This window comes from Pinus tabuliformis, chromosome 6 (genome assembly GCF_031772625.1).
Source record: "Pinus tabuliformis cultivar Carrire ecotype Pingquan chromosome 6, CPIR1, whole genome shotgun sequence".
Taxonomy (NCBI): domain Eukaryota; kingdom Viridiplantae; phylum Streptophyta; class Pinopsida; order Pinales; family Pinaceae; genus Pinus; species Pinus tabuliformis.
Genome location: NC_142292.1, coordinates 1,682,698,994 through 1,682,713,440, shown reverse-complemented (window position 1 = coordinate 1,682,713,440; position 14,447 = coordinate 1,682,698,994). Strand labels below are relative to the sequence as shown.

Here is a 14,447-nt window from a genome sequence, read left to right as displayed (position 1 = left end):
CAAATAGTACTGGAGCTCCCCACGGTGACACGTTGGGGCGGATATAATTCTTTTCCAGCAACTCTTGTAGTTGCATTTTCAATTCTGTTAACTCAGGTACACTCATCCGGTACGGTGCTCGTGACACCGGTGCTGCTCCTGGTGTCAACTCTATAGTGAAATCTATATCCCGTTTCAGGGGTAATCCTGGTACTTCTTCAGGAAATACATCCACAAATTCTTGTACTACCGGAATATCATCCAATGCAGCTGTCTTGTTCTTCTGGTCTGCATAACCAACTTGAATAGCGTAAATCTGACACTTTTTCCTAAGACATTTAGCTAACTGGGAGGCAGTGATAGGCTGGATCTGTACAGGGTGTTTAATCCCTTGTAATTCTTGCTGCTGTCCCAAGTCATCCTTGTAATAAATGGTTTTGGTCTTGCAGTTCACCAACGACCAATGCCTTTCCAACCAATCCATACCAATCAGAATGTCATAGGACCCCATTGGAAGCACATTCAAGTCTGCTGTAATTGACTGTCCAGCTATGCTAAAAGGATAGTTGTTTATTTTGGCTAAGACTCTTCTTTTAGCTCCTGTGGCTAGCTGTACCAGCCATGGGTTTTTGAATTTTTCAGAAGATAGCTTACAATGTACTACTACTTTTGGGCTAATATAACTTAAGGTAGCTCCTGGGTCAATAAGAACAGCTATTGAAAGATTGGAAATTTTACCTTCAAACTCAACCATGCTCGGCTGGTATTCCACTTGACGGTCCTCCAGAGCCGCGTTAATTCTTGGCATGCTGCACGCCACTTCTCCAACAGTTGATGCTTCTTGGATCTAAGATATCTGATCCCCTCCTTTACGCTGAGGGCAATTCTTTACATAGTGTGGGCCTCCACAACCCCAGTATTGGACTGGAGGTCTGGCCATTCCTTCAAGGTCTGATCTGGCAGGTGGTTCACTGATTCTGCTCTCACTTGGTTTAGTCCGGAAGGTACTCTTTGCTATATTTCTGCCAATCTATCCTTTACCAGCAACTTTGCTGCCATTACCACGACTTCCCTTGCTATTACCAGCAATTCTGTTGCTTTTTCTTTCATTCCACCTTTTATTTGAAGCGTCTCCTTTCTGCTTGTTTTGCTGATAACAGATTCTTGTCTTACGAATCGCCTCATCCATCGTCCTGGGATTATCGAACTCAATACGTTCTCTTATATAGGCTGGTAAACTGCTCACAAACCTCTGCACCTTGGCCTTCTCCTCCTTGATATATGGTACATAGCGAAGCAGGGAGGTAAAGCGGTTAATGAACTCATCCATGGACTGTTGTCCCAGTCGCAAATCATGGAACTCCTGTGCCTTCTCATCGTAGAAACGCTCAGTTAGATATCTCTCCTTGAAGTACTTCTGGAACTTTTCCCAAGTTATGTTCTGCTCGCTTACTCCTTTTACAATTTTGATTTCTTCCCACCACAGGGTTGCTTTGCCCTGTAGCTGGAAGATGGCCAGCCGCGCCTTCAGATTCTGATCATACTCATATAGCTGGAAGTACTTATTAATGTTAATTAACCAAGCCTCTCCAGCTTCCTCTTGTTCTCCGTCAAAATGTGGAGGCTTAATTTTCCGGAATTCTCCTTGTAATTCCATTCTCTGTCTCTTTGGCGTCTGCTGTTCCACTACATTGTCAGAATGATCTTCCTTCTCCTCTGAAAATTCAGGTGTGTAATTCCGCTCTTCGGTTGCCCTTTGTTGTTCCGCACTAGGATTGGCTAATGGTGGGTTTTGTCTTTCCGACAGACTCTTTAATATTCTTTCCTGTTCCACTGTCAGTCGCGCGTTGTCTTCTCGCAGACGCGCCATTTCATCTTTCAGTTCTTGAACAGTTTGCAATATTACTAGATTGGTACTGCGCGTCTCCGCACCAAGCTATATCCACAGCTCTGGATTTTCCCGAGGAATGCCATCTGCTCCCTGCATTCCCTCCATCTTCACTGTTGGCTGTTATCGTTTTGCTGTCTCTGTATTTGTTTCCTATTTAATAGACAGAAACCAATTAGCCGAATTTAATTCTTTCTCACACATGTATTATAAAATAATTCTCATGCAGCTGGAAGTACTGCTCCAGAGGCCACAGATTTGAAACCTCTGCTCTGATACCACATTGTCACGATCTCATTAACATAATATGTATAATAAAAAAAAAAATTGTAATGGTGGTTAACTTAATAACCCACCCCCTAACTAATAAAACAAATCATATAACTAAGGCCTTCACTCAGGCTCATACGCATGTAAATATATATATATAACCTTAAACTAAACAACAACTCCCATTGAACATGACTTACCACCGACGCAAATACATTTGGGTATCATGTAAACTTTGATGTTAAGGTTGAACCTTATTCGTCATACCCGGCTCGCATTATTTGCTTAAGTGCCAGATGGTGAAGAGGTAATAACCCAGCTCACCCATTCCGTGGCCAAGTGGCTCAGTTTCACGTGATACCATGTGGCTACCGGAGGGTTCACCCACTGTGGGTTTCGCGCCAGGTCCTCCCGCCTAATCGGACGATGGAGATCTATCAACCCCATCGGATGGCTCAGATCTGCTTAGGGTTTGGCAGTCAATACTTAAGACACCGGATTCATCGGATTAGTTCATTTGCACTATGCAGCTGCAGTCGAGCTCCTCCACAACTCGACAGTTCTCTCTGCAACCTCTCCGGTTCCTACCTTACTGTTCAGGTAATAGTCTGCTCAAGTTATCAAGTCTGGTAATTTATTTTTATAGTCAGGTTCCTCGGAGATGTATTTCGTATTCCTTGAAACCCTCTGAATACCCCGACTGTTTCAGAATGTTCACTGTGTGTAGTCATGTGCAGGTGGGTTTGCCGTCCACAGTTTCCTACCGCCTGCAGGAGGATTTGCCGGTTAAAGGTTTCATAGGTATGCTTATCACGTTTAATGTTTTTCCCTTGATAAGAATGGTTTAAATGTGGAGTTGGATGCATTGTCTTCTGGCCAAGACGTGGCTCATGAACTTCTATTACATGTCTCAGGTCTGGCTACCATTTTTCCAAACCCTGGTTACGCTATGCAGACGGCCTCTTCATGCGGGACCTGTACTGCATTAGCCTTTTAGGGTTTAGCTAGGTACTGATCATGGCTTACATGCCATCTACATATATATATTGTACATTTGATTTGGCTAAGATCTCCTGATAGGGTTTGAATGAGTCAATGTCTGTATATTCGTTTTAAAAGCTTCCCTCGAGCTATTAACAGTTTAATGGAGTTAAATGCTTCGGAGTGGTTGAACTATTTCGCTGGTTCTACAGCTATTTCTTCCTGGCTAGGACTTCTTACATGGCTATGTTAACAGCTCGCAATTTTATTTAATGAATAACTTACTTTCAGTTCACAGATTATGTCAATGTTTTTTCTTTAATGGCCATCTTGGTCTTTATGCTACCGGTTTTGTATGTAAGATTTACATTCCAATGTATTTACTGTATAATCATTTCCCTTTTGCTTAGCGGTATGATACTACCCTATGGGTTTACTAGACCGGCATGCATTATTTACGGTATAAATCTCAATGTCTAACTTGCATTCGATTCATGCAAAGACTTTATTTGTTTCATATTTGTTTAAAAGCGGCATTGAGAGCAAGTCCTGCACTCGGTATATGAGTGTAGTGACCGCCTTTCCGCGTACAGTCGTTTGTAATGACCGGTAAATGCCAGGGTTGTTACATGTATATTATTTAGTTTCGCATCTTTGTAACGTTAGCCTTATACACGGTAACATGTGAATGGCTTTCTTGTATTGCTATATGTTAGCTAATCTTCCGGTCTGGTTAAGTAGGAATGTAAACCCTCGTCCGGGGTTTGTAACGTAGCTTTGCTTATATCACGTTAATAACTTGCAATAACTCTCATTACAGCATTGTTTTTCGTAATATTTTCTGGGTTCATACAGTTACTATCTTCCAGAACTTGTACAATTTCTATGTATATAGCACGTTCTCAGTTTCCATGCAGAGGCATGCACTAATTTTCTATTCCATTAATATGCATCGGTTTTCATATGCCTAACTTGCAATGTTTATATTTATGTCAGATAGTCCGCAAGCACTAATTTCTGTACTGATAATATGTATCAGTTTTCCTACATTTATTTGTAACGCTTACAGCGGATAGTCTCTAATCCCTTGCTTAATAACTAGTACTACAATGCTCTTAGTTCTGGTTACTGATAGTAAATATTCTTTTACCTTTACAAGCAACAGAGACCTGGATTCATTTCCTCCTAATTTTCCAACACACAGATTAAGAAAAACTGAATCTGGTGATTAGTTCGTACCTGGTTTGCCCGCTACAGGAGTTAATGCTCCAGATGTTCACCAGAAAGTCATATAATTGCTCTTATCCACCCAGCCATGAGATCCATCAGTTCGTTGGATTCTCCCCCCGAGCTGTCCTGCAGGCCTGCAACCCTCAACAAGACTCAAGTACCTCAGTGCCTAGGTTATCTGGTCCTTACCAGACTTAACCCTTTCCTCTGTTTTCCTCTTTCACTCAGATTTTCCTCTCCCTCTCTGTCACCACAGACCAGGGGTTTTCCCTCCCAGGACTTTTCCTGGCTGAGGGTTAGTTTCCTTTTCAGTTTCTATAACTGTTTCTTTTTCAAATCCTCCCTTAGGAGACTGCCAGCAATTATCCAAAATGTCTTCCATTTATAAAATAAAAATAGTATCTTTTAACAAAAGTAATTAGCAGTTCACACTAATTTATTACCATGGTAACTTTCATAATTACAAGTTTTACAGGGTCATTACATATTTATATTTTGATAGATTCATAGTTAAATAATTTAGTTATTCTAGACATATATTTAATAAATTTAATGTATGTAATTATTTTTAAGCTAGATAATTTCTAATAATTAAATTATAAAAGTCAAAGTTTTAAAAAATAATGAGTTACTAAATATATAATTAATTCTAATTTTTAAATCCGACATTAAAATAGAATTTATATAGATTGAGATTACTAATATAAAAAATCATTTAAATATTTAATATAAATTATTTTATTTTACTAAAAGAGAAATGATAAATCAACTTTAAACATAAAAAAAAAAAAAAAAAAATGTAGTTTAAGTTTACAATTTTACAATAAAAATAGTATTTATATTTTGATAGATTCATAATTAAATAGTTTAGTTATTCTAGATGTATATTTGATAAATTTAATGGCTGTAATTATTTTTAAGCTAGATGATTTCCAATAATTAAATTGTAAAAGTCAAAGTTTTAAAAAATAATATGTTACTAAATATATAATTAATTCTAATTTTTAAATCCAACATTAAAATAGAATTTATATAGATTGAGATTGTTACTATCAAAAATAATTTTAATTATTTCAATAATTTAAATATTTAATATAGATTATTTTATTTTACTAAAACAACAATAATAAATCCACTTTAAGCATAAACAAAGAAAATGTAGATTAAGTTTACAATTTTCCAATAAAAAGAGTATTTATATTTTGATAGATTCATAGTTAAATAATTTAGTTATTCTAGACATATATTTGATAAATTTAATGTATGTAATTATTTTTAAGGTACATGATTTCTAATAATTAAATTATAAAAGTCAAAGTTTTAAAAAATAATAAGCTACTAAATATATAATTAATTCTAATTTTTAAATCCAACATTAAAATAGAATTTATATAGATTGACATTATTAATATCAGAAATAATTTTAATAATTTTAATAATTTAAATATTTAATATAAATTATTTTATTTTACTAAAAGAAAAATAATAAATCCACTTTAAACATAAAAAAGAAAAAAAAAATGTAGTTTAAGTTTACAATTTTCCAATAAAAATACTATTTATATTTTGATAGATTCATGATTAAATAATTTAGTTATTCTAGAAATATATTTGATAAATTTAATGTATGTAATTATTTTTAAGCTACATTATTTCTAATAATTAAATTATAAAAGTCAAAGTTTTAAAAAATAATAAGTTACTAAACATATAATTAATTATTATTTTTAAATCCAACATTAAAATAGAATTTATATAGATTGCGGTTATTAATAACAAAAATAATTTTAATAATTTTAATAATTTAAATATATAATATAAATTATTTTATTTTACTAAAAGAAAAATAATAGATCGAGTTTAAACATAAAAAAAATAAAAATAAAAATAAAAAAAATTGTAGTTTAAGTTTAAAATTTTCCAATGAAAATAGTATTTATATTTTGATAGATTCATAATTAAATAATTTAGTTATTCTAGATAAATATTTGATAAATTTAATGTATGTAATTATTTTTAAGCTAGATGATTTCTAATAATTAAATTATAAAAGTCAAAGTTTTAAAGAATAATAATAAGAAGTTATATTTGGAAAATTAATATTATGATGTAATTGTTTTAAAAAAAAATAAAAAAATTCCTATATATTTAGCTCATGTTTTTTCAATATTAAAGTGTAAAAAAATAATATTTTTACTTATTCTAGATATATATTTGATAAATTTAATGTATGTAATTATTTTTAGGCTAGATGATTTCTAATAATTAAATTATAAAAGTCAAAGCTTTTAAATCAAACATTAAAATAGAATTTATAAAGATTGAGATTATTAATCTCAAAAATAATTTTAATAATTTTAATATTTAATCTAAATTATTTTATTTTACTAAAAGAAAAATAATAATTCCACTTTAAACATAAAAATAAAAATAAAAAATGTAGTTTAAGTTTACAATTTTCCAATAAAAATAGTATTTATATTTTGATAGATTCATAATTAAATAATTTATTTATTCTAGACATATATTTGATAAATTTAATGTATGTAATTATTTTTAAGTTAGATGATTTCTGATAATTAAATTGTAAGAGTGAAAGTTTTAAAAATAATAAGTTACTAAATATATAATTAATTCTAATTTTTGAATCCAACATTAAAATAGAATTTATATAGATTGAGATTATTAATATCAAAAATAATTTTAATATTTTTAATTATTTAAATATTTAATATAAATTATTTTATTTGACTAAAGAAAAATAATAGATCCAGTTTAAACAAAAAAATAAAATAAAAAAAATGTAGTTTAAGTTTAAAATTTTCCAATAAAAGTAGTATTTATATATTGATAGATTCATAATTAAATAATTTATTTATTCTAGATAAATATTTGATAAATTTAATGTATGTAATTATTTTTAATATTATGATTTAATTGTTTAAAAATAAAAATAAAAAAATTCGTATATATTTAGCTCATGTTTTTTTCAATATTAAAGTGTAAAAAAAATAATATTTTTACTTATTCTAGACATATATTTGATAAATTTAATGTATGTAATTATTTTTAAGCTAGATGATTTCTAATAATTAAATTATAAAAGTCAAAGCGTTTATATCAAACATTAAAATAGAATTTATAAAGATTGAGATTATTAACCTCAAAAATAATTTTAATAATTTAAATATTTAATATAAATTATTTTATTTTACTAAAAGAAAAATAATAAATCCACTTTAAACATAATAAAAAAAAAAGAAAAAAAAAATGTAGTTAAGTTTACAATTTTCCAATGAAAATAGTATTTATATTTTGATAGATTCATAATTAAATAATTTAGTTATTCTAGACATATATTTGATAAATTTAATGCATGTAATTATTTTTAAGCTACATGATTTCTAATAATTAAATTATAAAAGTCAAAGTTTTAAAAAATAATAAGTTACTAAACATATAATTAATTCTAATTTTTAAATCCAACATTAAAATAGAATTTATATAGATTGAGAATATTAATATCAAAATATTAATATTAATATTAATATTAATAATTTAAATATTTAATATAAATTATTTTATTTTACTAAAAGAAAAATAATAGATCCAGTTTAAACATAAAAAAAAATATATATATATAAAAAAAATAAAAAAAATTGTAGTTTAAGTTTAAAATTTTCCAATAAAAATAGTATTTATATTTTGATAGATTCATAATTAAATAATTTAGTTATTCTAGATAAATGTTTGATAAATTTAATGTATGTAATTATTTTTAAGCTAGATGATTTCTAATAATTAAATTATAAAAGTCAAAGTTTTAAAGAATAATAATAAGTTATATTTGGAAAATTAATATTATGATGTAATTGTTTAAAAATAAAAATAAAAAAATTCGTATATATTTAGCTCATGTTTTTTTCGAAAGTAAAGTGTAAAAAAAATAATATTTTTACTTATTCTAGACATATATTTGATAAATTTAATGTATGTAATTATTTTTAAGCTAGATGATTTCCAATAATTAAATTATAAAAGTCAAAGCTTTTAAATCAAACATTAAAATAAAATTTATAAAGATTGAGATTATTAATCTCAAAAATAATTTTAATAATTTTAATAATTTTAATAATTTAAATATTTAATATAAATTATTTTATTTTACTGAAAGAAAAATAATAAATCCACTTTAAACATAAAAATAAAAATAAAAAAATGTAGTTTAAGTTTACAATTTTCCAATAAAAATAGTATTTATATTTTGATAGATTCATAATTAAATAATTTAGTCATTCTAGACATATATTTGATAAATTTAATGTATGTAATTATTTTTAAGCAGATGATTTCTAATAATTAAATTGCAAGAGTGAAAGTTTTAAAAGTAGCAAGTTACTAAATATATAATTAATTCTAATTTTTAAATCCAACATTAAAATAGAATTTATATAGATTGAGATTATTAATATAAAAAATAATTTAAATAATTTAAATATTTCAAAATAAATTATTTTATTTAGCTAAAAGAAAAATAATAACTCCACTTTAAACATAAAAAAGGAAAATGTAGATTAAGTTTACAATTGTCACATACCCCGGGATTAATTTTTTTTTTTTTATATTTACATTACCATAGGTTGGCATTAATCCATGTATGAAGAATACCTTACAATTTAACTTCCCGATACTATGGTCCACCATATATGATTTTGGTTAACGTATCTTCGTCTTTTCTGTTGTCGGAATTAACAAGCTGTCACGGGCACTGAACAAAGGGGCACTGCTGGCGATACCAGCGTTTAACACCCGGCCATAGCATTTAATTACGTCGGCTTGTTCACGTGAAGGGGTGAGGTCCCTGGTGTACTGGGTGTCACACCCTCTATTACATATACATAAAAAAAAAAATTAATGAGCACCCTACAAGTTACTTTTACTACACTATATACTTCATACTTTTATGTATTGTCGCATATTAAACTCAATAATACATTACCCAACACTTTATACTATATAACATTGTAAAACCTATGCGGCTTAGTCCCAACACCTTACCACAGGTCGGTTATATGCTGCCATGATATATATTTTACATGGTGATTTGGTTTATGGCGGTATTTGATTTCACATCTAAAACCTAACTCTTCAACCCACCTCAGTACGCGGTGTATTAATTTGGCGCGGGGTTTGGTGGTCCGGCCGCAGCCGTTGCAGGCGCCAAGTCATCCGCTGCCTTTATGAATTCAGTCCACACCATGGCAGGTGGCATGGCTTGCCCACCCGGCCATGTGACACCTCGGGTTCGGGTTTCTCGGCTTCTTCGCTCCAGTTTCCCGCTCTACTTCAACGATCAGGATCTAATCCTTAGATCGAAGGGCTGGAAAGAGCCCGAGGGTTTTAGGGCTATTCAAAACCCCATCGGAGCAAGCCCAGAACTCATTTGTTCGCAAGTCTTTCCGGTTCCACTTTGGTGCTCAGACACCGGTTCGAAACCTCCAGCGTCGTCTTCACACCCTGCCATCCCTCAGGAGGCCGTGGAGTGCTCAGCGTTAAGCCTGCACAGGTAATGATCATCTGCTTCTTAATTTATGGTTTGCATTCAGAGTTAAGTTGTTAATCGCTAGAGGTTCATACTGATTTGTTCTCTTTGCTGGCAAAGCGTGCAGATGGGTCTGTTCAAACCCCTCCGACAATGTCAAGGTGTTTAACCTCAACGCCTCAGCTCTCTCGGCGGCTACAGGTAAGTTTACACCTCTTATTTTACTTTTCTCCTGCAAGTGAGAGCTCAGAAGCTCCTTGACCTTGATATACTCGCATTTATGATTTGTTGCAGTCCGTCGTCCGAATGCTGGTTTTCCTCGCTTCGATTGCTGAGGTATCTCCCAAAGAGGACCCTCACAGTTTATATGTGTTTTGTTATCTAGCTTTAGTCCATGTCCAGCCCTGGTGAAATATAGTCCATGGCGAACCCATGTACTCGATTTCAGTTATCTGTGGATTAAATTTGTTATTGTATAACCGCCCTTTCGGCATATCTGGACATTGGGTCTCTGTACTTAATTTATGACATTGCACAGGGTCTGGCCGTAATGCACAGCCTTGGGTTAGCGAAACCAGGCTATATTTTTTGAAGTTTTTTCATTTATACATATGTACAATGTTACCCTTCTAAGGTTACACTATCGGGGTGTTATTTTTTTTTAATTTGTATATGAAAACGTTGCTCTGTCTGAACCCCCTCTGGGTTGCTTGTGCTCTGAGGAATTTTATTAATATGTTTTGTATACTTAGCAATATTAATATGATGTGCACGGTTTGTTTTTCCTTGTTTACCGTTGATTTCCGCCTCCAGCTATGGATAAGCTGCCCGTCTCAGCGACGGCAGGGCTCTTTGATTTACTTAAGTTTTGTTACAGTTTCGGATAAATCGTTCTGGTATTTCCATGTGACTCTTGTCAATAATAGTTTTGCTATGGATGTTCTCGTTTCGGTTTAATCAGTACACCATACTTCTTTCCTCTAAAAATGTCGGAATATACACAGGTATGGAATTCTTCTGTGGTAGCATGCACAGGTTTCTTGATCTGATATCTCGTTTTCCTTTGTCATTCTATATTGAACTGATTCCTCTGCAACTGTAATTGCGAACACTGTTATTTGTTAATATTGGTTGTAACAGAATACGGTATGGCTCTCCATCTCGTACGATTACAGAGTATGTTTATTTTCTTTCTTTGTCTGGAACAGTATGATAGTTCTTCGCATTTCAACAGTTTCCTATAAATAGAAATGGGTTCACCTCCTCCCTGTCGATGTGTTTAGAATCCGAACTACAGCCGGTATTCACTACTCAGGCTCAGAGGTCTCTAATCTTGTTCTTGTTTTGGCACATTACATTAACAGTTTGTTATATTCTAGGCATTCTGGACTGCTTGTTTTCGTTAACCGCTTTTCTTTACTTGAGACTGCCTCTGCCTCTCTGATTACTTCGTATCATGTCTATTGAATAATAACCTGTCTTTTAATTAAAACTACACCTGTGTAGCTATATTAACAGTATGACAGTATCGAAGGGAATGAAATGCAGTTATTATTTGACTATTAGAAGCTCACTGCATATTCCTCATTTTAATTCAACAAAGACTCTGCAGTTTGAAACCGTACCTGGTTCGCCAGAGTCACGAATAGGTACTTAATCCAGTCACCTGTACTTCAATTTTGCTCTTCCACCCAGCCATGAGATCCATCTATCAAACTGGATACTCCCCCCGAGCCATCTTGCAAGCCTTCAGCCCTCAACAAGATATGTGCACCTTGTGCCTGGTTATCTGGTCCTTACCAGACTTAACCAGTTTTTCTTGTATTTTCTTCTCTTTCCTTCCTTTTTGGAAAAGATTTCTCTGTCTGTCCCCACAGCACAGAGCTTCCTCCCACTACCAGGACTTTTCCTGCTTGGGAAGGTAGTTTCAATCAGTTATTACAACTGACTACTTTCTTTGAAATCCTCCTTTAAGAGGCTGCCAGCATTTCAAGAAAATATTTAAATTTCTCAATAAAATAGTTTATCAGAGTTTTTTTTTTTTTAAATAAAACAACAACTACCATACTATCTTTTACCATAGTAAAATTTCATATTTACATCCTCTGGGGTCATTACATCTCCCCCTCCTGAGTTTGGACATCGTCCCGATGTCTGTTTCCTCTAAACAAGTTCGGGTAAGCTTCTTTAAGGAGTTCCTCATCCTCCCAAGTGGCCTCATCAGGCCCATAGTGCTGCCACTGCACTTTAGCTTGGGAAATAACCCGCTTCCGCAGCCGCACTTCTCTCCGGTCGAGAATGTTCAGTGGTTCGACCAGAACCTCGCCTTCCGGCTCGACCTGCAATCAACAACAGATCTAGTTATTTCCTTGTATATGGTCAAACTTAGTTAGAATAACCAGATTAATTCTTACCCGAACATCTTGCCATTGGATCACATGTTTAGGATCGTAGACATATTTTTTTAGTACGGAAACGTGGAAAACATTGTGGATCTTAATATGACTTGGTAGGGCGAGTTGATAAGCTACTGGCCCCACTCTTGCCAGGATTTGAAAAGGTCCAAAATAGCGAGGGGCAAGTTTGGCACACCCACTCCACTGCAAGGTACTCCTTCTGGCTTGGATCCTTACAAAAACATGGTCTCTGACCTGGAATTCTTTGAACCTTCTCTTCCGGTCTCCAAAACTTTTTTGTCTATCCTGAGCAGCCTTTAAGTTGTTACGCACCTTTTTTTCCATGTCTTCCATTTCCTTGAGCATATCCGGGCCAAATCTTAACCTATCCTCAGGTCCACCCCAACTTGAGGGTGTGCGGCACTTTCGCCCATGCAGAACCTCAAAGGGACTCAGCTGTGTTGACGTATGATACCCATTATTATACGCGAATTCAACCAGGTGGAGATATTCCTCCCATTGGGTTGGTTTTAGCATTACACATGCCCTCAACATGTCCTCCACTACTTGGTTCACTCGTTCCGTTTGGCCATCAGTCTGGGGATGATAGGCTGTGCTAAAGTTCAGTTGTGTTCCCAGTTCAGCAAACAATGCTCTCCAAAAAGTCGATGTGAACTTGACATCATGATCAGATATTATTACCTTCGTAAGTCCATGCAATTTGAACACATTTTGCATGAAAATATGAGCAATTTGCACAGCTTTATATGTGGACTGTACAGGTATGAAGTGTGTTGCCTTACTTAGCTTATCTACCACCACCATAATAGAATCATTAGTTTTTCTTTGTTCGGGGAAACCCAGTTATAAAATCCATGGAAATAGTTTCCCATTTCCATTCCGGAATGGGTAAGGGTTGTAGCAGCCCTGCCATATGCAAATTCTCTGCCTTAATTTGTTGAAATTCTAGGCATCGCGCCAGGTATTCAGCTATATTCTTCTTCATTCTTGGCCAATAGTATTCCTTCCGAAGTGCGGTGACCATTTTCTGGTATCCTGGATGCCCGGTGTAATGGCTGATATGAAATTCGTCCAGAATCAGTTTTCTAAGACTATCTTCATTAGGTACATACAACCTTTTATTAAAGTACAACATTCTGGCATCGTCTAATTCATATCCCTGTTGTATCTCCTTATCAGAAAGTTGCTATACCTGCTGTTTAATTTGTTGATAAACAACATCTTGATCAGCCGCTAATTTTATCTTTTCAAGTAAGGTACTCTGCCATTTACTGACCGAAATTCTGCACACACATTGTACCTTTCGACTCAATGCGTCAGCTACCCGGTTCTCCTTTCCCTTCAAATGCTTAATTTCAAAATCAAACCCACTTAAGAAGTCTGCCCAACGAGCTTGTCTCGTATTTAAGGTGGGTTGGCTGAAATAGTTTGTTAAACTGTGATGGTCTATCAACAACAGAAATTTTCTTCCCAAAAGGTAATGTCACCACATTTTCAGTGCATGGATAACGGCTGCCAACTCCAAGTCGTAAGCAGAGTATTTCTGCTCATGTTCCTTTAGTTTCCTTGATTCATATGCAATTACTCTTCCCTCTTGCATCAACACTCCTCCCACACCCTCTTTGCTTGCGTCAGTACAGACCACGTAATCCTTATTAGGATCAGCTATACTCAAAATGGGTGTGGTGGTGAGTAAGTGTTTAAGCTGCTCAAAGCTCCACTGACACTCTGAGGTCCACTTAAATACCTTCCCCTTCTTTTGTAAGGAGGTGATAGGGTATGCTACCCTTGAAAAACCTTCCATAAACCTTCTATAATAGCCAGCTATCCCCATAAAGGACCTAATATCTGCCACGTCCTTTGGTATGGGCCATTCCATTATAGTCCTTATTTTTTCAGGGTCTACTGCAATCCCCTCCTTGGTGATTATATGACCTAAGTATTGTATCTCTTCCCGGAAGAAATCACACTTACTAAACTTTGCATACAACTGATGTTCTCGCAAAGTTTGCAACACCACTCTAAGATGTTCCTCATGCTCCTTCCTCGATCGGGAGTAAATCAGAATATCGTCTATGAATATCAACACAAATTTATCTAAGAACCTGTGAAACACACTGTTCATCAAACACATGAAGGT

At 33.6% G+C, this 14,447-nt stretch overlaps 1 protein-coding gene across 1 annotated transcript; it reads left to right on the top strand.

The window, feature by feature from the left end:
- The first annotated feature begins 2,542 nt into the window (after positions 1–2,542).
- On the top strand, positions 2,543–3,315 carry LOC149265424 (uncharacterized). The gene is made up of 2 exons (XM_089393025.1): positions 2,543–2,938; positions 3,052–3,315. The coding sequence occupies exons 1-2, from the start codon at positions 2,662–2,664 to the stop codon at positions 3,132–3,134; spliced, it is 360 nt and encodes a 119-aa protein (XP_089249151.1). The 5' UTR covers positions 2,543–2,661; the 3' UTR covers positions 3,135–3,315.
- The last annotated feature ends 11,132 nt before the right edge of the window (positions 3,316–14,447 follow it).

Coding starts and splice junctions, on each gene's coding strand:
- LOC149265424 (XM_089393025.1), top strand. CDS start 2,662: ATGCAGCTGCAGTCGAGCTCCTCCACAACTCGACAGTTCTCTCTGCAA. Junction 2,939..3,051: donor GCCGGTTAAAGGTTTCATAG/GTATGCTTATCA, acceptor TACATGTCTCAG/GTCTGGCTACCATTTTTCCA.